Consider the following 26,894-nt stretch of genomic DNA (forward strand, 5'->3'; position numbering starts at 1 on the left):
AAGGACCAGCTTTTTGACAGCAGTGTCAGCCACAAAAGAGAAAAGAACTCTTAATGTTTATTGCAATCCCGGTCTATTTACTGGTTATTTTAGAAAAGGTTTAAAGTGGGTGCATATGAATGCTTTTTTAAGTGTCTAATGGTTCGGCAATTTAGGTAAACTGCTGAAATTTCAATTTGATGAAATTATTGAATGTATTCTTTATTCCTTTCTTCTATCCCATCAAAGAGACCTCCTGCTAACACTCTTGCAACAGATTTGCCTTTGAAAGGGAAGTAATTCCCCCTAGATTTTATTTCCCCCCCATACCTCCTCCACCCTGGCCAAATGTCCCACATACGTGTTTACGTTTTTCTTTTTTTGGCTACTTTCATTCCTCCCAAGCCCAGTGTTTTAATTGGTGTTGTTAATGTGGTTTCAGGGCACTTTGAAATGGGTAATGTTTCATTTGATTACTGGTTTACGTAGCTGGCTGCTTCCACATTCCATCCACATGCCCATACACAAATGCCTTAGTAGAAAGTTGCTGGGAAAATTTGTTCATGCTCCCTCCAGGGAATTAAACCAATTTGCTTTAGTTCAGCCTGGTTGCATTTTTATGCATAAAATGAGAAGAAAAAAGAAAGCAAGAGGAGAGAGAGAAGAAAGAGAACGATCTTAAAAAATTAAGGCTAAACTTGTGATCAATTTCCATATACTCGTTTGATGGTAAGATTGCCCAAATAATGTTTCCAAATAAACTTTCTCATTATCAGAATTTTTTTTTGTTGCAATATTTGTGCTTTGCACCATTTTGGGTGTTTTTTCACCACCGACCTTAGAAGTTGATCAACCAGTGCTCATTCAGAAAGTGCTAAACTTTTCAAAATGAAGCCTGCCATTTTATGGTTTTTCTGGATTGAATCCTTGTGCCAGAATCATTTATGTTCTGGCTGGCATTAATTGCCACTTTATTGACCCATCAAAAGCAAAAGGAAGTGAACACGTGCTGAGGGAACTCATTACCAGAAATTAGCTGATTAATATTCATGCTCACCATGTGGAATATGAGACAGAATGAGAAATTCGAGGCAGACCCAAGAGGCACATAGACCCATGACTCTTCAAAAAAGAGTCGAGAAAGTAAACCAGAGGGAGGTAAAAGAAGGGCCTGAGTCCTACCTGAGAACCACATCCTTAGGGGCCTTTATCATTGTTTCTTTTCCTTTGAGTTTTGTGATATAGACACACATATATGCATATGCCTACAAACATGTACATGTGTACATATATTCACATTATTGTTATAATCTTGTGCTTGATTAAACTGAATAACATAATTATAAATCACATATTGTGTCCCCCACCAGTCAGTGCTTCAACTTGAGAGTTTAATGCTTTGATCACTTTACCTGAAGGCTCAACACCACCCAGGCTTTATATCCATCTGAATTGGAGATAGACAATCTGGAAGTTGTCTCTGTCCCACAGCAGAGAGGGCCAAGGAGTAATCACCCTCCTGATGCCCAGAACTCACCCTTTAGCTGTGGCACTCAGGCATCTGCCTTAACCCCTAAACTTCTTTTGGTGCCAGCTAGATCTGGTCCAACATTCCTTTTTGACCCTGTGGACATCAGGTCCTAGTATTGAGTTTCTACTGTGGTTCCTGCCGCTTGCCTGTTGTGACCCATTTCCAGGAACTAACAGCCCATCTCTTAACCCTGACCACATGGTCAAGCTTGACCCCTGTATGGATGTTGTTTGCCCTCCCTCTATGCCACGTGGCCTTGTACCCTTCCACCATGGCTGTTGGGTATTGCTTGTCCTAGACTTACTGTCTTCTTTCTACCAGAGTGGTAGTTTCATTACCTCTTCTTAAAAACCTTGGTATTAAATCTAAATCTGGATCCAGACTGAGCTTGCCTGTCCTGAGAACATTCTTTCTTGTCTGTCTCACCCCTCTTTTCAATCAACTTCTGTCTCACTCTGGTGGGACTGTTAAACTGTGCAGATACATCATAGATATAAGAGCCCACAAGAAGTTAGAACAACTACATTAACACACACCATAGAAGATTAGTTTGAAATGAATAGCTCAAGACTGTCGACTCTGAGTAGAGAAAGAGTAGAATTTAGCCCATTTTTAAAATATGTATCAGAAGGTTGGAGGATGGAGCTGTATGTGCCCCTGGCAGGTGCTGCCTTCACTCTGCAGACCCAGAGATGGGAGGGAGGGTGACGCCTTGCTCAAGTGGAGACAAACCACCAGGATTCCGATCTGGGCTCTGCTGCTTCAAACAGCCTGTTCTGTAACTCTGTGTTTCAATTGCTTGTGGCTAAAGCAGAGGCAGTAATGTCTACCACACAGCATTGTTGTGTGGATTAAATGAGTGAATTCACATGTGTCAATTAGGATGACACCTGGCACCTGGAAACCCTCCATGTATATTTGGAGACTTGGATTTCTGCTTCCCATTGTCCGTCTTTCCCATTCCTTGTCCCAAACTCCATTTATCCTCTGTTGACCACTGCTCAAGATCTAGAGAATATGAAGATAAATAAGGCTCCATGTTTGTGTATAGTGATCTGGCAATCAAGGCAGGGTTAGCTGCTGCTTTCCAGAGATGTGAAAAAATAAAAACACTAACACAGAAACCTATGTAACTCATTCTATATAGGATTGCTGTGTGGTCTTAAGATTTTGAAACTTAAAGAATCAAGCAATTGAACAGATTTTAGGTTTGTGTGAGGGCATCATTTTGAATCTCAATGCTACCACTTTTTACTGTATGTTTGGGCAAGTCATTTAACCACCTTGAGCCTCATCTCTTCTCAGCTATAAAATGGGGTTAATATTATTTACTTTAAGCCATTAATATGAAGGTTAGAAAAGATGTCTGAAAATGTAAATATATTATGACTGACACATGGTATGTGGCCAGTGCATGCTTGCTAAGTCACTTCAATCATGTCCAACTCTTTGCAACCCTATGGATTTTAGTGGTCCAGGCTCCTCTATGCATGGGATACTCCAGTCAAGAATACTCGAGTGTGTTGCTATGCCCTCCTCCAGGGGGTCTTCCCCATCCAGGATTGAAACCCACATCTCCTATCTCTCCTGCATTGGCAGGCAGGTTAGTGCCACCTGAGAAACCCCACATGAACAATAAAAGGCAACTATTGTCCTTATCAAATATATTCCTTTGTTTTTCAATTTATGCAGGTGCAAATCAAATAGCTTGCATTAGGAGACAAAGGATTTTGTGCCATTTCTGTCTGATTTTAAATAACTTTTGTATATTATGGAGAAGTAAATATAATACAGGGAACAGTTTATTGTATTCATCACAACAAATTAAAATCATTTTCTTTAAATGCTTCAATCAAATGATGAGAATCTAGAATGACTTGTTTCTTCACCAGTATTATGCTACATTTAGAGGGAAAGCTTATGAAAAGAAAACCTGTAAAATTTACTTATACGATGCTGACTTAGCTGAGATTTAGAAGTTGTAATTTGAATGGAAGAACGTCTAAAGTTAATTATTTGTTGGAATTTGTGGACACGTAGCACTGACCCTGGAAAAGGCAATGGCACCCCACTCCAGTACTCTCGCCTAGAAAATCCCATGGACGGAGGAGGCTGGAAGGCTGCAGTCCATGGAGTCGCTGAGGGTCAGACACGACTGAGCGACTTCACTTTCACTTTTCACTTTCATGCATTGGAGAAGGAAATGGCAACCCACTCCAGTGTTCTTGCCTGGAGAATCCCAGGGAGGGGGAGCCTGGTGGGCTGCCGTCTATGGGGTTGCTTAGAGTTGGACACGACTGAAGCGACTTAGCAGTAGCAGCAGCGCTGACCTCTGAGAACCAGGTGCAAAGCAGTACTTGCTGGGTCTTGGCATTATATTCTCTACGTGGCTGAGCCTAGCCTGCCGTACTCAGGATGAACCTCTTGGCAAAGGCATTTATGAACTGCTGTCCTGAAATCCTCTAGAACGTGGGTTCCTTCCTGTTCTGTTGGTGTAGCCATTGTGAAGCTGATATCCTCCATGGTCCCTCCACACCTTCCAGAGTTGGAGGGTCAGTCCCCATTTTTCACTCCTAGATCACTCATTCAGTCTGGGGCTCAGCACATTCTGCCACTGTGTCTTCACTCACTTTGTTCTGCTTTTTACATCGTGCATACTAAGTCGCTTCAGTCGTGTCTGACTCTTTGTGACTCTATGGACAGTAGCCCACCAGGCTCCTTTGTCTGTGGAATTCTCCAGGCAAGAATACTGGAGTGGGTTGCCATGCCCTCCTCCAGGGGATCTTCCCGACCCAGGGATCGAACCTGTGTTTCTTACTTTTCCTGCATTGGCAGGTGGGTTCTTTACCTCTAGCACTACCTGGGAACATCATATGCATGTTCAAACATCTGGTATTCTACAGCAATTATGATTTCTCGATTAGCTGCTGAATATCTTGTAAGGATATATATATATACTGCTTCAAGTGATAGTCCCGTCTCCTCCACTCTGTTTATGCAACAAGTATTTGCTTAGGCTCTTCCATGTCCCAGGCACTAGGAGACTACAGTGAAGTGACAAAAAGCCACCCTATGGTTCAGGATTAGCTTCTCAACTGGAGAAGAGTGTCATTAAATAAGTAAATACATTGCTTCAAATAGTTACCACTATATAAATCCATTGCTTTCAGTGCTATACAGTTTAAAAGTCTATTGTAGAAAGTGAGTGATTATTGAGGCAAGGGCAGATCTTATCCTTCTGAATTCCCCACAATGCTAAGTACATATAAGACACTTTGCAACAATTTTTGATTGAAAAAAAAATTTTTTAAACCACTGCACAGAAGAGAAAATAGAAGAGTGTATAGGCATGCCTAGACTCTGGCTTCCTGGTAACCTGACTTCCATTTAGCTTCTATTATTTACTCCCTGTCAGCAGTTTCTAACTAGGCATGGCCTCAGGAAAATTACAGAATCTTATTTTTTCCCCACCCCTCTTTTTCTTGTCTTCATTTGACTCTTCTCTAAGATAACTGGGTGCCTTGTGAGTGCTGAAATGGTGATTCTTTTTGTTTAATTAATTAATTTATTTTAATTGGAGGCTAATTACTTTATAATATTGTGGTGGTTTTTGCCATACATCGACATGAATCAGCCATGGGTGTACATATGTCCCACTATCCTGAACCTCCCTCTTACCTCCCTCCCCATCCCATCCCTCTGGGTTGTCCCAGAGCACCAGCTTTGAGTTCCCTGCTTCATTCATTGAACTGGCACTGGTCATCTATTTTACATATGGCTTCTTTTTTTTTTTTCCCAATGTCTCGTGATATTTCTTTATTTTTTTTAATTAATTTATTTATTTTGATTGGAGGCTAATTACTTTACAATATTGTGGTGGTTTTTGCCATACATTGACATGAGTCATCCATGGGGGTACATGTGTCCCCCTGTCCCGAACCCCCCTCCCCTATCCCTCCCCATCCCATCCCTCTGGGTTGTCCCAGTGCACCGGGTTTGAGGGCCTTGTTTCATGTTTGACTGGTCATCTATTTTACATATGGTAATATACATGTTTCAATGCTATTCTCTCAAATCATCCCACCCTCGCCTTCTCCCACAGAGTCCAAAAGTCTGTTCTTTATATCTGTGTCTCTTTTGCTGTCTTGCATATAGGGTTGTCATTACCATCTTTCTAAATTACATATATGCATTAATATACTGTATTGGACCCACTCCAGTGTTCTTGCCTGGAGAATCTCAGGGACAGGGGAGCCTGGTGGGCTGCCATCTATGGCGTCACACAGAGTCAGACATGACTGAAGTGACTTAGCATAGCATAGCATAGCATACTGTATTGGTATTTTTCTTTCTGGCTTACTTCACTCTGTATAATAGGCTCCAGTTTCATCTACCTCACTAGAACTGATTCAAATGTGTTTTTTTAGAGCTGAGTAACATTTTATTATATATATGTACCACAACTTCCTTATCCATTTTTCTGCCAATGGACATCTAGGTTGCTTATATGTCCTAGCTATTGTAAACAGTGCTGCAGTGAACACTGGGGTACATGTGTCTCTTTCAATTCTGGTTTCCTCGGTGTGTATGCCCAGCAGTGGGATTGCTGGGTCATATGGCAGCTCTATTTTCAGTTTTTTAAGGAAAGGGTGTGTAAGAGGGTTCCCTTTTCTCCACACTCTCTCCAGCATTTATTGTTTGTAGATTTTTTGATGGCAGCCATTCTGACTGGCATGAGATGGTACCTCATTGTGGTTTTGACTTGCATTTCTCTGATAATTAGTGATGTTGAGCATTTTTTCATGTGTTTGTTAGCCATCTGTATGTCTTCTTTGGAGAAATGTCTGTTTAGTTCTTTGGCCCATTTTTTCATTGGGTCATTTATTTTTCTGGTATTGAGCTGCATGAACTGCTTGTATATTTTGGAGATTAATTCTTTGTCAGTTGCTTCGTTTGCTATTATTTTCTCCCATTCTGAAGGCTGCCTTTTCCCCTTGCTTATAGGTTCCTTCATTGTGCAAAAGCCTTTAAGTTCAACTAGGTCCTATTTGTTTATTTTTGTTTTTATTTCCATTACTCTGGGAGGTGGGTCATAGAGGATCTTGCTGTGATTCATGTCAGAGAGTGTTCTGCCTATGTTTTCCTCTAAGAGTTTTATAGCTTCTGGTCTTACATTTGGGTCTTTAATACATGTTGAGTTTATTTTTGTGTATGGTGTTAAAAAGTGATCTAGTGTCATACTTTTACAGGTGGTTGACCAGTTTTCCCAGCACCACTTGTTAAAGACATTGTCTTTTCTCCAGTGTATATTTTTGCCTTCTTTGGCAAAGATAAGGTGTCCATAGATGCGTGGATTTATCTCTGGGCTTTCTGTTTTGTTCCATTGACCTGTATTTCTGTCTTTGTACCAGTACCATACTGTCTTGATGACTGTAGCTTTGTAGTATAGTCTGAAGTCAGGCAGATAGATTCCTCCAGTTCCATTCTTCTTTCTCTAGATTGCTTTTGCTATTCAAGGCTTTTTGTGTTTCCATACAAATTGTGAAGTTATTTACTCTAATTCTGTGAATAATACCATTGGTAGCTTGATAGGGATTGCATTTAATCTCTAGATTGCTTTGGGTAGTATACTCATTTTCACTATATTGATTCTTCCAGTCCAGGAATATGGTATATTTCTCCATCTATTTGTGTCATCTTTGATTTCTTTCTTCAGTGTTGTATAGTTTTCTACATATAAGTCTTTTGTTTCCTTAGATAAATTTATTCCTCAGTGTTTTATTGTTTTCATTGCAATGGTGAATGGGATTGTTTCCTTAATTTCTCTGTTTTCTCATTGTTAGTGTATAGGAATGCAAGGAATTTATGTGTATTAATTTTGTATCCTGCAACTTTACTGTATGCATTTATTAGCTCTAGTAATTTTCTGGTGGTGCCTTTAGGGTTTTCTATATAGAGGATCATGTCACCTGCAAACAGTGAGAGTTTTACTTCTTCTTTTCCAATATGTTTCCTTTTATTTCTTTTTCTTTTCTGATTGCTGTGGCTAGGACTTCCAAAACTATGTTGAATAGTAGTGGTGAGAGTGGGCACCCTTGTCTTGTTCCTGATTTTGGAAGTTCAGTTCAGTTCAGTCACTCAGTTGTGTCTGACTCTTGACATTTTGGAAGAAATGCTTTCAATTTTTCACCATTGAGGATAATATTTGCTGTATGTTTGTTGTATATGGCTTTTATTATGTTGAGGTGTATTCCTTCTATGCCTGCTTTCTGGAGATTTTTTATCATAAATGAGTGTTGAATTTTGTCAAAGGCTTTCTCTGCACCTACTGAGATAATCATATGGTTTTTATCTTTTAATTTGTTAATACGGTGAATCACATTGACTGCTTTGTGAACATTGAAGAATCCTTGCATCCCTGGGATAAATCACACTTGGTCATGATGTATGATCTTTTTAATATGTTGTTGGATTCTGTTTGCTAGAATTTTATTGAGGATTTTTGCATCTATGTTCATCAGTGATACTGACCTCTAGTTGAAACGGTAATTCTTTAAAAAAAAAAAAAAACTTGTCCCTGGAACTTGGTTGGTATCCATGGGGTATTTTAAACCACTCAGAAGGGAGGGCAATAGGATTGTCCTTCTAGAATGTTCTTTTCCTGAGTAAGCTAGACCCAGTGAAGCAGATGACAGTGGTATTCCAAATCCCCTCCCTCTCTGTACATTCTTGTAAATGATAAATTGAGAGAGGAAGGAAAAAGCAGCTGGTGGTACTTTGCCTGGGACCTCTGCTTTATCAGGCTTCAACAGACTCTTTGGCATTTGTCTGTGCTGCTTATAGGACTTTGCTGTGCAGGCCAAAGACAGATGATGGAACAGACGTATCACATACCAGCAGAGAAAGCCCGCCGCAAGTACAAGGGAGTTTATCTTCCAGACAGATCCCATTCTTCCTGACACATCTGAACCCTCAAATATTTCAGCTATGGATTACAAAGTAGTGACAAGTCTTCTGGCTTTCCGCCCAGTTCCTAGGGTTCTCAGTTATTTCAGCTAGACTGTACGGCATATGTTTGTACATTCCTTCTCTCTCTTCCCCATCCCCCACCACCAGCACCCTCCATGTTCCGCCCTCGCCTCCCTTTTATGCCACCCACAGGTAACCCAGTGCCTCCACACTAATCGCCACCCAGTTCTGAGCAGGGTGCACAAGTGTGGCCAGGAAGTCTGGGCACCATTGAAAGCTTGATACGGCCTGGTGGGTCCCTCCTTTGGCTGTTTAGTTTTTATAGACAAGTAGACTCAAGGTATTGCTAGAAAAATCGGTATCCGTTTAATTTAGCGGGCTGAAGAAAACCCCAGGGAGTTCACAGTTGCCAGTGGTCACCGTGGATGAGTGCAATCTGAGAATTCCCTTTGGCTGTCAAGTCCAGCGTAGGTGGTCACTGCATTTGAAAATCTTCAGGGTGTGCTGGGTTGTAGATTTAGGAGGACAGGTATAGGAGCAGCAGACAGAAAAGACAACCTGAGGAGTGTTACTGGTGAAAGGAACGTCTGCCTTCATCCTCTGACTTATGTGCCTTTGAAGAGCCAGCCTGCTTGTAAATCTCTCTCCATGTGGATTTACCGAAGCCTCCTTCAGCTGGAAAGTTGCTCCTTCCATTCAAGCTCTCTGCCTATGGAAGACCCTGCTAAAAATATAAATACGTTACCCAAGATGGGTGAATCATTCAGCTGTATCATGAATGTGGTTAATAGATTAACTACCTATTTACTCACTTGTGCCTTAGAGGAAACGACTGCAGGATTTTTTTTCTCCTTTAGTAATTTTTTTCTGTAAGCACCAAATGAATTCATCTAATAAAGTCAGTAAAATTCAAGGTGCATAAAATCTGTGAAAATCCCTGACTCAAGCTCTCCCAAATCATGGCTGTTAGTAATTTGGTGAATGCCTTCCTAATTTATGTAGTTTTTGTGTGTTGTGCACACACACACATACAGATGAATTTATTTTTTCAAAAGTAAAGTCACACTATCTATATAGTTTTATGGCTGGCTTTTCCCATGTTATTTATCATCCTTCTACAGTGTCTTTTGAAACCTGTTGTATAACTTTTGATCTGTGGCTCTGCAAGAATTCATTGAGCTAATCCTCTGTTGTTTGACATTTCTTCCTAATTTTTCTATTATCATAAATAACCACAATGTAAATATTTTTAATAGAATTGTGGTTAAAGAATCTGCCTGCAATGTGGAGCAGCTGAGTTCAATCCCTGGATTAGGAAGATTCCTGAAGGAGGACATGGCAACCCACTCCAGTATTCTTGCCTGGAGAATCCCATGGACAGAGGAGCCTGGAGGGCTGCATTCCATGGGGTCGCAAAGAGTTGTACATGTCTGAGTGACTAAGCACAGACTCAAATATATTTGATTAAAGTAAATTATTAGACAATGGGTCCAAGTATAGATGTGCACATATTTAATCTTTTGATACATATTAACATATTACTCCAGAGAAGGCAATAGCAACCCACTCCAGTACTCTTGCCTGGAAAATCCCATGGACGGAGGGGCCTGGTGGGCTGCAGTCCATGGGGTCGCACAGAGTCGGACACGACTGAAGCAACTTAGCAGCAGCAGCAATATATTACTCTCTTTTAAAGAAGTTTTCATTTGCACTCCTCCTAGAAAGGCATGAAAGTGCTTATCTCCCACTACCTCTGTCAACACTAGGCATTACAATTCTAATTACATTTGTCAGTTTGATTTATCAAAATGTAATCTTGGGACTTCCCTGGCAGTCCAGTGGGTAAGACTCTGAGCTTCCAGTGCAAGGTTCATAGATTTGATTGCTGGTCAGGGAACTAAGATCCTACATGCCCTAAGGTATGGTCAAAAAAAATTTTTTTTTATTTTTTTTGCTGTAATCTTGTTTATTAACTTATTTATACTTATTTTGGAGATTTATATGAAGGAAGTTGAATTAGTCATTCTTATCCACTCATGGCCCCTTTTCATCATTAGCCTGTGCCAGGCTATTCTCCTCCTTATCTATCTTCCTGTTTATTCCTTTTCTTCCCATTACCTGTCCCCACTTCCCTTCCCCACTTAACTATTCTAATGTGATTTAATGTGGATTTGTTGTATGCATGCACTCTTACTGTTTTGTATGCACATATTTTAAATATTCATACATGTTGTTGTTGTTCAGTTGCTATGTCCTGTCCGACTCTTTGCAACCCGTGGACTACAGCACGCTAGTCTTCCCTGTCCTTGACTATCTCCGGGAATTCACTATAACTCATGTCCATTGAGTCTGTGATGCCATCCAACCATCTCATCCTCTGTTGCCCCCTTCTCCTCCTGCCCTCAATCTTTCCCAGCATCAGGGTCTTTTCCAATGAGTTGACTATTCACATCAGGTGACCAAAGGATTAGAGTTTCAGCTTCAGCATTAGTCCTTCCAATGAATATTCAGGACTAATTTATTTTAGGATGGACTGGTTGGATCTCCTTGCAGTCCAAGGGACTCTCAAGAGTCTTCTCTAACACCACAGTTCAAAAGCATCAATTCTTCAGCACTCAGCTTTCTTTATAGTCCAACTCTGACAGCCATATATGACTACTGGAAAAACCATAGCTTTGACTAGACGGTCCTTTTTCAGCAAAGTAATGCCCCTGCTTTTTAATACGCTGTCTAGGTTTGTCATACATATTAACAGAAGGATATTTCATTCTTTTCCTTTTTTTCTTAAATTTTAAAGACTTTAGAAATTCTTAGAGCCATTTTAGGTTCACCACACAATTAAAAGGAAAGGAAAGAGATTTCCCACACACTCCCATTCCCAGCATAAGCACAACCTCCTCGATTATCTCCATTCTTCCCCAGAGTGGTAGGGGCTTCCCCGTGGCTCAGTGGTAGAGAATCTTCCTGCAGGAGATACAGATTTGACCCCTGGGTCAGGAAGATCCCCTTCATTAGGAAATGGCAACCCACTCAAGTATTCTTGCCTGGAAAATCCCATGGAAAGAGGAGCCTGGCGGGCTACAGTCCATGGGTTCGCAATGAGTCAGAGGCAACTGAGCACACACCCTAGACTGGCACCTTTGTTGCCATGGATGACTTTGTTTCCCTCACTGACCCCTGTTTCTAAGATGCATACATGTTTCTGTGTGTACATCCAATCCTTTGCATCTAGTTGCTGCTCTCCTGGTCGTTTTCACATCTCCGCCTATTTGAGAGAGTGAAGATGTTTTCATTTGTTTTTATTTTTCTATTATGAACTCCCTCAAGTACATATGGGTCTTCAGAACACATGGAGACCAGGCATTGCAACGTCAGGTGTTAAAGCTTCTGGTGGTACAGGGAGGAAGGCCGAGGGCAGAGACCACTTGGTAGGGGCCAGAAGCAGGTGGAAGTAAAAGGATCACGAATGGTAGTGACTCAGAGGACACCCTCCTTTTAGATTTGTCTGGCGTCTGTTGTCCGTTCTTCTTAGACTAGTAGCCTTGGCCTCACGTGTGGCTGTGATGGAGGAAGAGAGCGCAGTTTGCCCAGCATCTGGGCTTCACTGTGAGCATCACAGAGCTGTTCTCAATCAGTTTCCAAAGGGTTTTTGTTAATATTTTGTAGCAATTACAAGGAAAGAACTCTACAGTAGGCAGCCTCTGGGCAAGACTGCAGCTCCTTTATGTAACTGCTGGAGGAATCCCTGTGGGCTCTGTTATTTCTTTTCGCTCCCTTTCTAAGTGAACTGTCCTTTCCCATAGTCTTTTTCATCCTTACCCTTTCTGCCTTGTGTTACATTTTAATTTGCTCCCTTTATAATTACTTTGCTTTGGGCACCAGATGAAATGAGATTTGTTCGATCCCATAGGGTGAGCCACTCATAGGATCGCATTCAGTGTCCTCTGCTTTCTCATGTACATCATCTTGCCGTATCCCCTTGAGTTAAGTACAACAAATATTATTATTCCCACTTTACAGATGAGGAGAGCAAGGGCCAGTGAAGTTGAGTTTAAGATGGGAAAATTTTTTTCATCCAACAAGAGTGTCTTACTAGAAATTTACTCACTGCCTCCTGATAAACTTTAAAACTTGGCAGGTCCTTCCTAGTCATGTGTGAGTCGTGAAAGATAGTTAGCAGTGGCCACAATGTGGATAAGGACCAGGATGAAGGACTTTACCTTGTGTATGGTGTCTTGCTTATGCCTGGAGTTTAGGCTGCTTCATGTAGTTGAGAGTGAAAACTTCTTGGCAATTTGGAAATCCAAACTACACCCTCACTGATGACTTTAAAAGGGCCACTAACCAAGCGTGCTTATTTTCTGGTTATGGATGGGAGACATTCCAGAATTCCATGGAATGGTGAGAATCCAAGATTCCTTCTTTTTCCTGGGGGGCAGTTTAAACTTGAAGGCTGAGGGAACAGGATCTGTGTCCACTACCTGGGGTCTTTTAAAGGCTTCCTGGAAAACAAGAAGTGGTCCCTAGGAGGTATTTTAACATTTCCTTGGGAAAGGGCTGCATTTTATTCTTTGAGTAGCACAGGTTGAATTTTTTTTTTACAACTTTCTATTTCAAAATTATCAAATATGAAAAGAAGTTTGTTATTTTTAGAGTAGGGTTTCAATAGAGAGTTGCCAAAAAGAAGAGTATTTCACTCCCTTTCATTTTGAAAGGAATTGCTCGGCAAGCTAACACATGTCTTGTTATTCTCTGAAAGAGTCAGGGGCTTTCCAAAATAAATTATCTTCTGCACGTGAGATAAGATGATGGCTTTCTCTTATTCGTCCTCTGTTTTAATTTATCATCACAGTATACACTTCAAACGCTGGGTGAGCTGAACATGTATCACTAAGAGAAATTATGGTGAAAAGTCAGGGACTGACCTTTTATTTTTCATAATAACCCAAATGAAATAAAAGCTCCATGTAAAATAAGCCTGCTAGGAGAGATTATCTGCAGTAGCATATGTTCAGTGTTAGAAATTAGAAATCAATTGCAAAACACAGTGGGAGTATGTCATTATGAGAAATGACAACTCAAAAAAAAAGGGGGGGAAAGAAATGACAGCTCAGCATAGTCCTGTGTTAAAATAAAAATCCCTTCTGCTGTCCTGCCTGGCTGTGGAACATGCCTTTTTTTTTTTTTTGAGATGGGAAAAAAGAGAAAGTCCAGCATCACATTTGGCTCTAAATGTAGATAGATCCAGCATGAGCTTCCCAGGTAGTGATTCAGTAAAGAACCTATCTGCCAATGCAGGAGATGTAAGAGGGGCGGGTTCAATCCCTGGGTCCAGAAGATTGCCCTGGAGGAGGGCATGGCTGCACACTCCAGTGTTCTTGCTGTAGAGTTCCATGGACAGAGGAGCCTGGTGGGCTATAGTCCATAGGGTTGCTAAGAGTCAGACTGAAGCGGCTTAGCATGCATGCACAGTCGGTAAGTAGCAGGAGAGGCATGTACAAAGGGCTGCAGGAACCTAGAGGAAGGAGTAACTGGCTTTGTCTGGACAAGTTCAGCAAAGCGTCATAGACATAGTAACACTTTAGGACGCCTCTCAGATGTATGCAGGATTATATTCAGGGACCGTGGAAGGAGCCAGAGGCATTGCTGGCTGGGTCAGTCCTGTGTGGTGTGGGGCATCCAGACCCTTGATCATCACATGGTCTTCTTAGGGTCTCTGCTCCATAGGGCTGGTATGGTGGAGGGAGGTAACAGCAGGCAGGGTGAAAGGTTAGGTAGGTCTCAGTGTGTGACAGGGCTGAGTGCCATCCCTAAGTCCAGGGCCTCCATCCTGCTCATCTTTTGACCCCTGTCCTCACTGGCAGCATGGGGGGTAATATTAAAAATATTTAACAAGCAGTATGGCAAAGATGAGACTGGTCAGAAGGAGCAGAGACCCAAGACCCTCTCCTATGTCAGACCTTTCATCGTTGGATATGGTGTCTGCAGTGTCCCCAGGGCTGAAGACAGAGTATCAGGGAGGGTACCATTTACCAAACAGGTTGGAAGTATTTGTAATGTTTCAACTGCCAGTGCAGCTGATATAATGCACTGCCATCAGACAGTCCCTGAAACAACTGGGAAATGCTCTTTCATTTCACATCTCCTCCTCACTTCTGGGACAAGGATGATTTCATTCCTTAAAGATGTCTTGAGTTAATCACCTTCTCCTCTCCCCACTGCAAAGTTCATACTCTAAAAAGCAAAACTGATCAATTCCTCTGCCCTGATTAAAACTTTTAAGGGGATGATATCCAAGGTCCTTTACCTCTGCCTGCCTGACACTCGTGATCTGACCCCTGTTGTCTTTTTCACCTCACTCCCTGTCATGCCCTGGGGACTTAGTCCCTGGTGCGCTGGCCTACCTGTGGCAGCTGGGAAGGCCCTCCAGATTAGTCCTTCACCTTGCATGTGGTAGGTGCTTCTGTTGAACATTGATAGATTAGCGTAGCATGCCTTCTTAGAAATGCAGTTGGATTTTTGTTTGTTTGTTTGGGTAACAGCTTTGAATCAACTCCATTTCCTCAGTAAGACAGAAGCCCTTAACATTGATAGACACTTCAGATAGTGACTGCAATCAGCTGTTGAGAGTAGTTGGATAAATGAATGAAAATTTTCATGTGCATTCAGGGTAGAATTTGCTCCTGGGATCTTTGCATCCACGTATTTGGTTTTAAGTAGCGTCAGTGGCTTATCTCAACACAAGCAGCGTTTTCATGCACCATTTGTAAATAAGGTGGCAAGTATAAGAGGAGTTTGTAGAGTACCAAGCAGTGTGCTCAACCGAGGTGACAAAAGAGTATGGACTCTGCCCCTATGGACCTTATGGTGAGGGAGCTCCCTAGTGAGAAAGCCAGACGACAAGTAAGTAAACTTTGTCTGGCTTTGCTTTCCACCTGCCACTTTCATCTCTTACCTGGACCAGAACAGTCAGCTCCATGCTCATCTACCTGCAGCATGCAAGTCCTTAAGCCCCCTCTTCATGACATCCAAAGAGAACTTTTAAACATCTCAAGCAGGGCTTGTGTCTATCCTATTTAAGCCCATTCTTGACTCATATCACAGTTAGGCTAAAAATCCTAATTTCTTTCCATGGTCTCTGAGATCAAGTTTGATAGGGCTTCTGCCTACCCCTCCAGCCATGAATCAGGTCACCGTGCCCTCTATTCCCCACTGTACCCTTTATTCCCCACTGTACCCTGAGATGTCCACCAGGTCCAGTCACAAGAGGAGCCTCCAGTTCCTTGAACCCCCAAGCTCCTTCCCTTTTCCTTTGTTGCTGCTGCTCTCTGGCTCTCTCCATGGCTGGCCACGTCTCATTCTTCAGATCTTCCTTCTGTCAGTCCCTTGCACTCCCACTACTGTTATTTTTTTTTTTTTTTTAACTTTTAATTTTATATTAGAGTATAGTTGATCACAGAGAAGGCAATGGCACCCCACTCCAGTACTCTTGCTTGGAAAATCCCATGGACAGAGGAGCCTGGTAGGCTGCAGTCCATGGGGTCCCGAAGAGTCGGACACGACTGAGCGACTTCACTTTCACTTTTCACTTTCATGCATTGGAGAAGGCAATGGCAACCCACTCCAGTGTTCTTGCCTGGAGAATCCCAGGGATGGGGGAGCCTGGTAGGCTGCCGTCTATGGGGTCGCACAGAGTCGGACACGACTGAAGCGACTTAGCAGCAGCAGCAGCTGAGTCTGTTGGAGAGAAAAGTTGTCTGAAATTAAAGCCTTTCTTTGCACTTTAGAACTGAGAGGACTAGGTCTTGAGATTTGCCACGTAGGCCTCCTTTCTTCTGATTCCAAAGGGACGCCTAATTAAGTTACTTAGGTATAGCTCCCAAGTCACCTGTGACTAGCAAAAGCATTCTCTCTGCCAATTCTGGTCAGAATGAATATCTCTGAAAAATAGGTTGTGCTCCATTGTAAAGAAAACATTTTGAAAATCAGGATACACTAACAGGGGCTTTCCTGGTAGCTCAGTCGGTAAAGAATCCACCTGCAGTGCAGGAGACCCCAGTTCGATCCCTGGGTCAGGAAGATCCCTTGAAGAAGGGATAGGCTAACCAGTCCAGTATACTTGGGCTTCCTCGTGGCTCAGATGGTAAAGAATCCACATGTAATGCAGGAGATCTGGGTTCGATCCCTGGGTTGGGAAGATCCCCTGGAGGAGGACATGGCAATCCATTCCAGTATTCTTGCCTGGAAAATCCCCATGGACAGAGGAACCTGGCGGGCTACAGTTTATGGGGTTGCAAAGAGTCGGATGAAACTAAGCACACAGCCCACACACTAACAGAAGGATGGATGATGTTAGCCCTACAGACAGTGTGCCAACTCTGAATATATTCAGTCATTCAGAATAGACCTCTCTTTATAGACGTAAGATGAAGAACAAGAATGAATAGTAATAAAACAATCAAATGCTGGAAAAGGAGGAGATGGTCATACCTTAAAGGAATAACTCTGGTCTAGAAACAACATATAGTTAAAAATCTAAGGTATAAGGGAAAGGCAGGCTTCATGAGTCCTCAAGATACCAGTTTAGAGCAGATGCTATGGGGAAACCAGAGGCTGAGCTGTAAGAGTTGTGAGGGAAGACAAGGGTGGGACAGTTGGGGTTGGGGAGAGATGGAAAGGGCAGGAAGGAGCAACAGAAGTCAAACAGTACTGGATCTTTCAAAGTCTATTCAAGGGTAAGAGGGCATCAGAATCAGTTCAGTCACTCCATCGTGTCTGAATTCTTGTGACCCCATGAACCACAGCATGCCAGGTCTCCCTGTCCATCACCAACTCCCAGAGTCCACCCAAACTCATGTCTATCAAGTCGTTGATGTCATTCAACCATCTCATCCTCTGTCGTTCCCTTCTCCTCCCACCCTCAATCTTTCCCAGCATCAGGGTCTTTTCAAATGAGTCAGCTCTTCGCATCAGGTGGCCAAAATATTGGAGTTTCAGCCTCAACATCAGTCCTTCCAGTGAACACCCAGGACTGATCTCCTTTAGAATGGACTGGTTGGATCTCCTTGCAGTCCAAGGGACTCTGAAGAGTGCATGGCATCCCTCATAAGCAGATGCTCAACATGTTGGAGGTTGAGTGCAATTATCTAGTTTGACACTTTGTTGTGTGGTTTCGAAGGCAAGGTGATGGAGGGCTTTCTAATTTCACTAGACAGACCGTATTTGTCTAGAAAATTATGATTCCATTCCCTGTGATTCCCATTATTCAAAAGCCTCTGGTTTCCTGTTCCAGTTCTCCTAGCAATAATTTACGGAAGTTATGCCTGTGGCCAACGGGAAATGTTTTTCTTTTATTTTTTGGTGGGGGGGTGGTTCTTTTCTCCTGCAGTGCACATATGTGCCTAGTGGTTTAGGACTGAAGGTTCCAACATCCTCCTTATAAATTCTAAAGCCTTTGAAAGAAAAATTGCAGTCAGTCTTTTCTACTCTGGGTTCTTCCTGCAGCCTGCCATGAGTCCTGTGCCGCCTGCTGGGGTCCCACAGAGAAGCACTGCCTGGCCTGCAGAGACTCCCTCCACGTGCTGAGAGAGGGTGGCTGTGAGAGCAGCTGTGGCAATGGGTTTTACAACAAGCAGGGGACCTGCAGTGGTAAGTGCCCCGCTTTGCAGGCCAAAGCGGTTTTAGCTCTTCCAGCATCCCTTGTTTCATTCAAATCATAGCACCAAAAACCATCGCTTCTTCTACTGAATAAATATGAAAATGATGCTAAGTTTGGTTTCCCAATGGGGCTTCCCAGGTGGCTTGGTGGTAGAGAATCTGCCTGCCAATGCAGGAGATGCAGGTTCAGTCCCTTTGTTGGGAAGATCCCCTGGAGAAAGAAATGTCAACCCACTCCAGTATTCTTGCCTGGGAAATCCCATGGGCTGAGGAGCTTGGAGGGCTACAGACCATGGAGTCGCAAAGAGTCAGACATGACTGAGCACACATGTAGCACGCTAGAATTGGCGGTGTTTTAGTAGTTTGTGGAACATGTTTTTTCCCAGTGAGAATTCCCTTGAATACCTTTGTCCCCCAACTGCTTGTTAGGTTGGATGCTCTCTGTAACCTTGTCCTACATGCATATGAGGACCACGAGGCTCAGGCCGCTTGCTTCAGACCCATAGCTGGAGGGAGAGGAGCCCAGCTTCTGTATATGCGTGGGGATCAAGGCACTCCTTGGGACTCCCAGGCCAGCCAAGGGCCACCCTGCTTTTGATGTTGGTGCCCTTGAATTGAAACTGAGGCAGTTATTGTCTATTCAACCTTCAAGACAACTTCAGACAATAAGAGTTAACCCAACTTCATGCTCCTTGTGCAGAGCACTGTCCCATGTGCTAAACATTAACCCATTGAGAGGCAGGAACATGTTGGGAGAAAAAGCATGACCTGGGACAAGTTACTTAATCTCTTCCTATGTCAATTTCCCATTTGTTAAATGCTGACAATAGTCCTTTCTGTGGGAGACAGAATGGCTCCTCAAAGATGCCCCTGTCCTAATCAGTAGCATGTGTGAATATTCTGCCTCAGGTGGCAAAAGGGACTTTGTAGGTATGATTAAGGAGAAGACAATGGCAACCCACTCCAGTACTCTTGCCTGGAAAATCCCATGGACGGAGGAGCCTGGTAGGCTGCAGTCCATGGGGTCGCTAAGAGTCGGACACGATTGAGTGACTTCACTTTCACTTTTCACTTTCATGCATTAGAGAAGGAAAGGGCAACCCATTCCCCTGTTCTTGCCTGGAGAATCCCAGGGACGGGGGAGCCTGGTGGGCTGCCATCTCTGGGGTCGCACAGAGTTGCACACGACTGAAGTGACTTTGCAGCAGCAGGTATGATTAAGGTAAGGATCTTGAGGTCGGGGTGGTTACCCTGGATTATCTGAATAAGCCAGTGTAATCACAAGGGTCCTAATAGGGAGGCAGGAGGATCAGCATCAGAAAAGGAGACCAGAAACAGAAGCAGACTTTGGGAGCAATGCTGGGAAGGGACCATGAGCATGCAGGCAGCCTATAGAACCTGGAAAGAGACAAGGAATAAACAAAGAAATAGATTCTTCCACCCAGAGCTTCCAGGAGTAATGCAGTCCTGCTAATGCTTTGATTTTAGGACTTCTGATCTCTTAAGCTGTATGATAATAAATGTGTGTTGCTTTAAGCCACGTCTGTGGTCATTTGTTACAGCAGCACACACCTAACTCAGAAGGCCATGCAAGACTGAATTAATGTAGGTGAGGCATTTAACACAGTGCCTGGTACAGAATAAGTGCTTTGTGTTTAGTGTTTAATCCTCACAGCAATTTTCTGAGGTAGTTATCGTCATCCTCTGTTCTCAGATGAAGAAGCAGAGAGACTAAGAAACTTGCCTAAGGTCACAGAGCTAATGAGGGGCAGAGTTGGGATTCATGCTGAGTCTTCTGAGTTTAGACCTTAACTGCCTAATAATTGCTCTGGTGCTGCTATAACATGATCCCTCTTTATGCACCTCTGCTCATTTCCTGTTCCCTATCCTTCTCCTTTCCCTTGACCCTCTTGTCCTCCTTCTTCCTTGTCTTCCTGTGCTTGTGTACATGCATACTCAGTCATATCTGACTCTTTGTGACCCTATGGACTAGAGCCCACCAGGCTTCTCTGTCCATGGGGATTCTCCAGGCAAAAATACTTGAGTGGGTTGCCATTCCCTTCTTCAGGGGATCTTCTCGACCCAGGGATCAAACTTGCATCTCTTGCATCTCTATCAGTCTTTAGATCAGCCAGCTATCCCTGTGGCTGGTCCACAGGGTGAGCACCTGATGGTGAATGAAAGGTTTGAATCAAATTTATTGTGATGGTCAATATTGAAAAGTCAGATGACATTAAAAAAAAATAATTTATTTATTTTCATTGGAGGCTAATTACTTTACAATATTGTAGTGGTTTTTGCCATACATTGACATGAATCAGCCATGGATGTACATGTGTTCCCCATCCTGAATCCCCCTTCCACCTCCCTAACCCATCCCATCCCTCAGGGTCATCCCAGTGCACCGACCCTGAGCACCCTGTCTCATGCATTTTTTTAAATAACTAAGTCCACTAAATTAAAAAAAAATGTGCAGCCCATAAAACTTTCTCAAGTTATTATGCTCATTTTGTTTACTGAGCAGGGCAACAGCACACATGAGATGATCTCTGAGACTTGACAAATGCACTTGTCTCAGAGAAGAGAGATAGCTCTTGGCAGCTGCTTGCTTAAAGCCATGCAAGGATCCATCAGTATCTCTGGTGTGAGAAACCTCACTCGATTTGGACAAGTCACAGGTGGCTTTAGTGTGGATTCAGGAGAGAACGAGGAAAGAAAAACAGGCTGCCATTACCCTGAGCATTTTAATCTTTTTCTGCCAGCATCACTTCCCTGCTCAATTAAGCCAGATGTATTCTCCTAAGGTCGGCAGATGTCAAATTTGCACTAATTCAAAGGCCTGGAGGCATCTACCCTTTTGATTCCCCGAGGAAGCTGGCTGCTGTCACTGTCGGGAGCAGTGACACAGACCTGCTACCGAGATGATGTTATCTGGATTGAGAAAGCAACTTTTGCTAGGGATGTGTGTAAGTAAAAGGAGTGATACCCAGTTAGTGTGAGCCTGAGGCAGTGAGGGGTGGGAGTCTACTTGGGCTAAGAGGTTGAGTGAAGAAAACCAGACCTCCTTGCAGACTGGAAGAATTTAAAAGAAGACTGCTGAACAGGTGGCTTCGGGAGAAAGTATACATCTGAAATGCTATCTGTATACATTTTGAAACAAAGCAGAAAGAGAACTTCCAAACACAAGGATGGACCAGTGCTGACATTAGTCAGCCAACCATTGGCCAACTGACCATTGGTTAATTAGTGAATGCCTGCCGTGTGCTTAGCAGATACAAGACTTTGTGATGCCGTTGGCATTGACCAATGGCCCTTTTGATGGACAAAACTGGAGTTTACGCTCTTCATAAAATTGTTCGAGTTCTCCAAGTCTGTGTCAAATGCCTTCAGAAAGGATTGTATAAATATTTTCTAAAGCAACGGTGAACCGAGTCACTGATTGCTATCGGAATGTTAATTAAGACGTCTGATGGTGATAAGCTGACTTACTTTCAATTCAGATTAGTGCTATTTGAGATAAAGCCCAGCTGGTGTTGGTTTAATAATTTATAACCCAAGCAACCCATATCTGTAGAAATCTCAAGTTGAGTGCTGAGAAAAATCCAGCACAACCTGTTATAAATGGTGCTTTGCAATGGCTGAAAGAATTTACAACAACCAAGTTTGTCTGTGGTACATGCTTTGAGTTTTACAAATATTAGGTATAAAGGGTGGGAAATTCGAAGGACAAAACCTCCTCATTGTTTAGTCATGTAAGTACCTGTGCTGTTATGAAGGGTTTTTCTGGCTCTGGCTAACACATAAATCAAAGCAAAGTCAGAGGTTTCTGTTAAACATTTTCTCTTCCTTCCGCCTCTCTTTTTCTTCTCTTTCCTTCCTTCCTTTTATACTGATTTCCCTTCCTTACCTGGGCAACTATTTTAAATTTTTTATCCTTTCGTTTTTATGGGCTCATGTAAAATGAGTTTTGTTTTCAGTGAGTACATGTATATTTTTCTTAAATGATACCATGTTTTTTAAATTAATTTGTTTTATTTGGCAAATAATTACAATATTGTGATGGTTCTTGCCATACATCAACATGAATCGGCTACCGGTATACATGTGCCTCCCTCATCCTGAAGCCCCCTCCTACCTCCCTCCCCATTCCATCCCTCTGGGTTGTCCCAGAGCACCGGCTTTGGGTGCCCTGCTTAATGCATCCAACTTGCACTACTCATCTATTTTACATATGGCAATGTACATGTTGAAGTGCTATTCTCTATACGTATATGTATATTTTTCTTAAATGATACCATGGTATAGAGTTTATACCAGTTTACAGAGTTCATGTTGTCCTTTTTGCACTCAGCAGTATGTCTTTCAGATTCACCCAGGTTGTTATAGCATCTAGGCGTTTGCTTCTCACTGCTGCGTGGTTCTTCCTGGTCTGCATTCCCACTCTCCCAGGGGCAGACTCCCTACATCTGTCCATCTGCATGCCATCACTAGGGAACACCAGTGAGCAACCTCCAACATATCCTTCAATGAGCCTGACGGGTGTGGGGAAGGTTTCATGGGATTGATGGATAACCCCAGAACAGAATTACTGGTTTCTTTTTTTAATTTTAATTTATTCTTTATGTGTTGACTCTGCATTTTCTTTATGGGACTAAGTAGTGCCAGGTAGCTCACCAGCATCTATACACCCAAGCTGTCTCATCTCCACATTCTGGCCATGACTTGACATTATCAAACTTCAGGTTTTTTCCTTATCAATACGTATACAGGGGCATTATGTTTTAATTTGCTTATTTCTGATTATTAATGAGTTTGAGATTATCTTCAACTCCTTTTGGACTTTTGTGTTTCCTCTTTGATAAACTGTTTTTAATGTGTCTTTCCCATTGTTTCACTGGCCTTACTTCCTTTTCGTTGTTGATGTAACGGAATTCTTTGCACTTTGTGATACTAACTCTGCCAGTTCTTAAATATACAAACATTTTCCCATTTTGTTGCTTTTTAACCTTTAATGTGGTGCCCTTCATTGAACAAAAATATGTAATTCATCATTTTTTACTTTAACTTTTTGCTTTTGAAATTTTAAGATAAAGACCTACCCTGTTCAAGTTCACAAAGAAATTACACTACAATTAATAGAAGAAATTCTATTAATTTCAGTTTTAACTTTATGTAGGCTCATCCATCTAGAGTCCACTTCTGTGAGATGCAGTTTGATTTTTCTCCGTTTCATGATCCAGTTTCCCAGCATTCAATCTAACTTTCTCCATTGATCTTTATTGGATATTAAATTTTCCTATGCACACAGGTCTGTCTCTGAGGTATTTCATAGTCTAAATTTCTATTCCTATACCACTGTCACATTGTTTGTTTTATTCCTTAATTTCTATTGCTTTGCAATATGTCTCAGTGTCTGGGCAAATTATCCCTTTCTTTCCTTTTTACTTATCTCCCACCTTGATATTTATTACATTAATAACATTTCTAGAAAAATCAAGTAGCAAGTTTAATAACTGAATTCACATCAACAGGTTTTATTTTGATCCATTAGCCAGTTTGGAAAAAAGCCATATTGATTAAAGGGATTAAAAGTAAAAAGTACCTTTTTCTTTGCCGCATATAATTATTTTTTAATGCAATGGCTCTAAAACTCCAAACATCAGATGCAAAATCCAATGGTAAGACTCTCAAGACATGGATTTGTGTCTTACATCTTTAAAAAGTAGACATAATGGCTCAGCTGGTAGAGAATCCACCTGCAAGTGGGAGACCTGGGTTCAATCCTTGGGTTGGGAAGATGCCCTAGAGAAGGGAAAGGCTACCCATTCCAGTATTCTGGCCTAGAGAATTCTTAAAATATAAAAGAAAGAAAATCTATAAGAAAGTCTAGTAGACCAGATGATGTTGGCAGGACTTTTATATCCGTGGTTATGTTTTTAGTATATCCCATGCCATCCACTTCCACTCATGCCACCTTGCCCATAGTAACTGCTACTGCCTCCACCACCCAGGCCAGAACAACTCAAGCCATCAGGAGTACCGTATCCTCCACTGTAATTGTTCCCCATTCCCATCCTTACAGCTGATCTGTGGGCTCTTTGATTATCCATTCCATCTCTGCCGTAACCTCCCATTCCTGAGCCGCCTTCCATGAATTTGATTCAAGAAGAGTTCAATGTATTGATGTTGTGTGTTATTCTTCTCTTTGGACATGGTAGCTACTGCATCTTCATATGTCACAAACTCTACATCTTCTCCTGTTGCCCTGCCATCAGTTCTAATATCAGTATGCATTTGGATTGAATTTAGTGGTGAGAAGAAATTAGCAATGTCATCTCCAGTTGCCTGAAAAGGTGGTCCTCTCATATGTACAAAATGACTACCATGAAAACCTGAACTTGTATCACCAACTCCCCGATAGCCATGTCCTCCCATACCTCTTCCATCGCTCATGCTGTCATCAAAGGCATCATTTCCGTAGCCATAAACACTGTGGCCACCATAGTCATCAAAACCTCCATAATCACCATCATACCCATCATCTTCTCATCGAATTCTGTCATACATGCTTCCATGCCCAGCTCCATAATAATTTCCTCTTCCTCCTATTGGTCTATCGTGTGGTCCTGGTTGTTGGCCCAGCAAACTTCTTGGTGGATCATAAAATCCTTTGATTTCCTTGCTGCTACTTCTGAGGTTCTCAATAGCCCTGGGCCTCATTCTTTCCTTGTGTTTCCCGAGTGCATTTTCTGCTATTTTCTTTGAAGCAAAGGCATGAAGGCCTCCCCTGTGCTTCTCCCATGGTAGTCCATCGTCAGAGTTATTCCATTTGGCACGATTTCCAACCCCTGAAAGAACTATTTCCTCTTTGCCGCAATCAGATGGCAGTCCACGAAGTTGTACTGTCCATCACTAGTATCGTTTGGGCCATTATGTTTCACAAGCCAATCCATCTCAATACTGTTTGGTTTAAATGCCCCTTGTACTTCAAATGCCCTGTTGGGTAACAGTAGCGCTGACTCCAGTGCCCATGGAATCTGGTTGTGAGGAGGGAGAGGTTGTCCACCTCATGTACTGCTCTCACAATGGTTCTTCCAGCTATCTCCAGCAGTGGCAACCACACCCTTTTCACTTTTGTTAAGTATTCATGAACTTTCAGTTCAGTTCAGTCGCTCAGTCGTGTCTAACTCTTTGTGACCCCATGAATCACAGCACGCCAGGCCTTTCTGTCCATCACCAACTCCAGGAGTTCACTCAAACTCATGTCCATCGAGTCGGTGATGCCATCCAACCATCTCATCCTCTGTCATCCCCTTCTCCTCCTGCCCCCAATCCCTCCCAGCATCAGAGTCTTTTCCAATGAGTCAACTCCTTGTATCAGGTGGCCAAAGTACTGGAGCTTCAGCATCAGTCCTTCCAAAGAACACCCAGGACTGATCTCCTTTAGAATGGACTGGTTGGATCTCCTTGCAGTCCAAGGGACTCTCAAGAGTCTTCTCCAACACCACAGTTCAAAAGCATCAATTCTTCAGTGCTCAGCTTTCTTCACTGTCCAACTCTCACATCCACACACGACTACTGGAAAAACCATAGCCTTGACTAGATGGACCTTTGTTGGCAAAGTAATATCTCTGCTTTTCAATATACTATCTAGGTTGGTCATAACTTTCCTTCCAAGGAGTAAGCGTCTTTTAATTTCATGGCTGCAGTCACCATCTGTAGTGATTTTGGAGCCGCAAAATATAAAGTCAGCCCCTGTTTCCACTGTTTCCCCATCTATTTCTCATGAAGTGATGGGACCGGATGCCATGATCTTCGTTTTCTGAATGTTGAGCTTTAAGCCAACTTTTTCACTCTCCACTGTCACTTTCATCAAGAGGCTTTTTAGTTCCTCTTCACTTTCTGCCATAAGAGTGGTGTCATCTGCATATCTGAGGTTATTGATATTTCTCCTGGCAATCTTGATTCCAGCTTGTACTTCTTCCAGCCCAGCGTTTCTCATGATGTACTCTGCATAGAAGTTAAATAAGAAGGGTGACAAAATACAGCCTTGACGTACTCCTTTTCCTATTTAGAACCAGTCTGTTGTTCCATGTCCAGTTCTAACTGTTGCTTCTTGACCTGTATACAGGTCTCAAGAGGCAGGTCAGGTGGTCTGGTATTCCCATCTCTTTCAGAATTTTCCACAGTTTATAGTGATCCACACAGCCAAAGTCTTTGGCATAGTCAATAAAGCAGAAATAGATGTTTTTCTGGAACTCTCTTGCTTTTTCCATGATCCAGCGGATGTTGGCAATTTGATCTCTGGTTCCTCTGCCTTTTCTAAAACCAGCTTGAACATCAGGAAGTTCACGGTTCACATATTGCTGAAGCCTGGCTTGGAGAATGTTGAGCATTACTTTACTAGTGTGTGAGATGAGTGCAATTGTGTGGTCGTTTGAGCATTCTTTAGCATTGCCTTTCTTTGGGATTGGAATGAAAACTGACCTTTTCCAGGCCTGTGGCCACTGCTGAGTTTTCCAAATTTGCTGGCATATTGAGTGCAGCACTTTCACAGCATCATCCTTCAGGATTTGAAATAGCTCAACTGGAATTCCTTCACCTCCACTACCTTTGTTCGTAGTGATGCTTCCCAAGGCCCAATTGACCTCACATTCTAGGAAGTCTGGCTCTAGGTGAGTGATCATACCATTATGATTATCTGGGTCGTGAAGATCTTTTTTGTATAGTTCTTTTGTGTATTCTTGCCACCTCTTCT

The 26,894-nt window shown here is 42.5% G+C and overlaps 1 protein-coding gene and 1 pseudogene across 2 annotated transcripts in view; one reads left to right on the forward strand and one right to left on the reverse strand.

The window, feature by feature from the left end:
* FRAS1 (Fraser extracellular matrix complex subunit 1) overlaps positions 1-26,894 on the forward strand; it is a 534,238-nt gene that overhangs the window by 246,764 nt on the left and 260,580 nt on the right. For both annotated transcript variants that reach the window (XM_070372561.1, XM_070372562.1), the window contains one exon: positions 17,984-18,127. In XM_070372561.1, the coding sequence (XP_070228662.1) occupies positions 17,984-18,127 (144 nt within the window). The remainder of the gene's footprint in view (positions 1-17,983; positions 18,128-26,894) is intronic.
* Positions 24,073-25,104, reverse strand: LOC102280553 (heterogeneous nuclear ribonucleoprotein H3 pseudogene; annotated as a pseudogene).

This window comes from Bos mutus, chromosome 6, assembly GCF_027580195.1.
Source record: "Bos mutus isolate GX-2022 chromosome 6, NWIPB_WYAK_1.1, whole genome shotgun sequence".
NCBI classification, from domain to species: Eukaryota; Metazoa; Chordata; class Mammalia; order Artiodactyla; family Bovidae; genus Bos; species Bos mutus.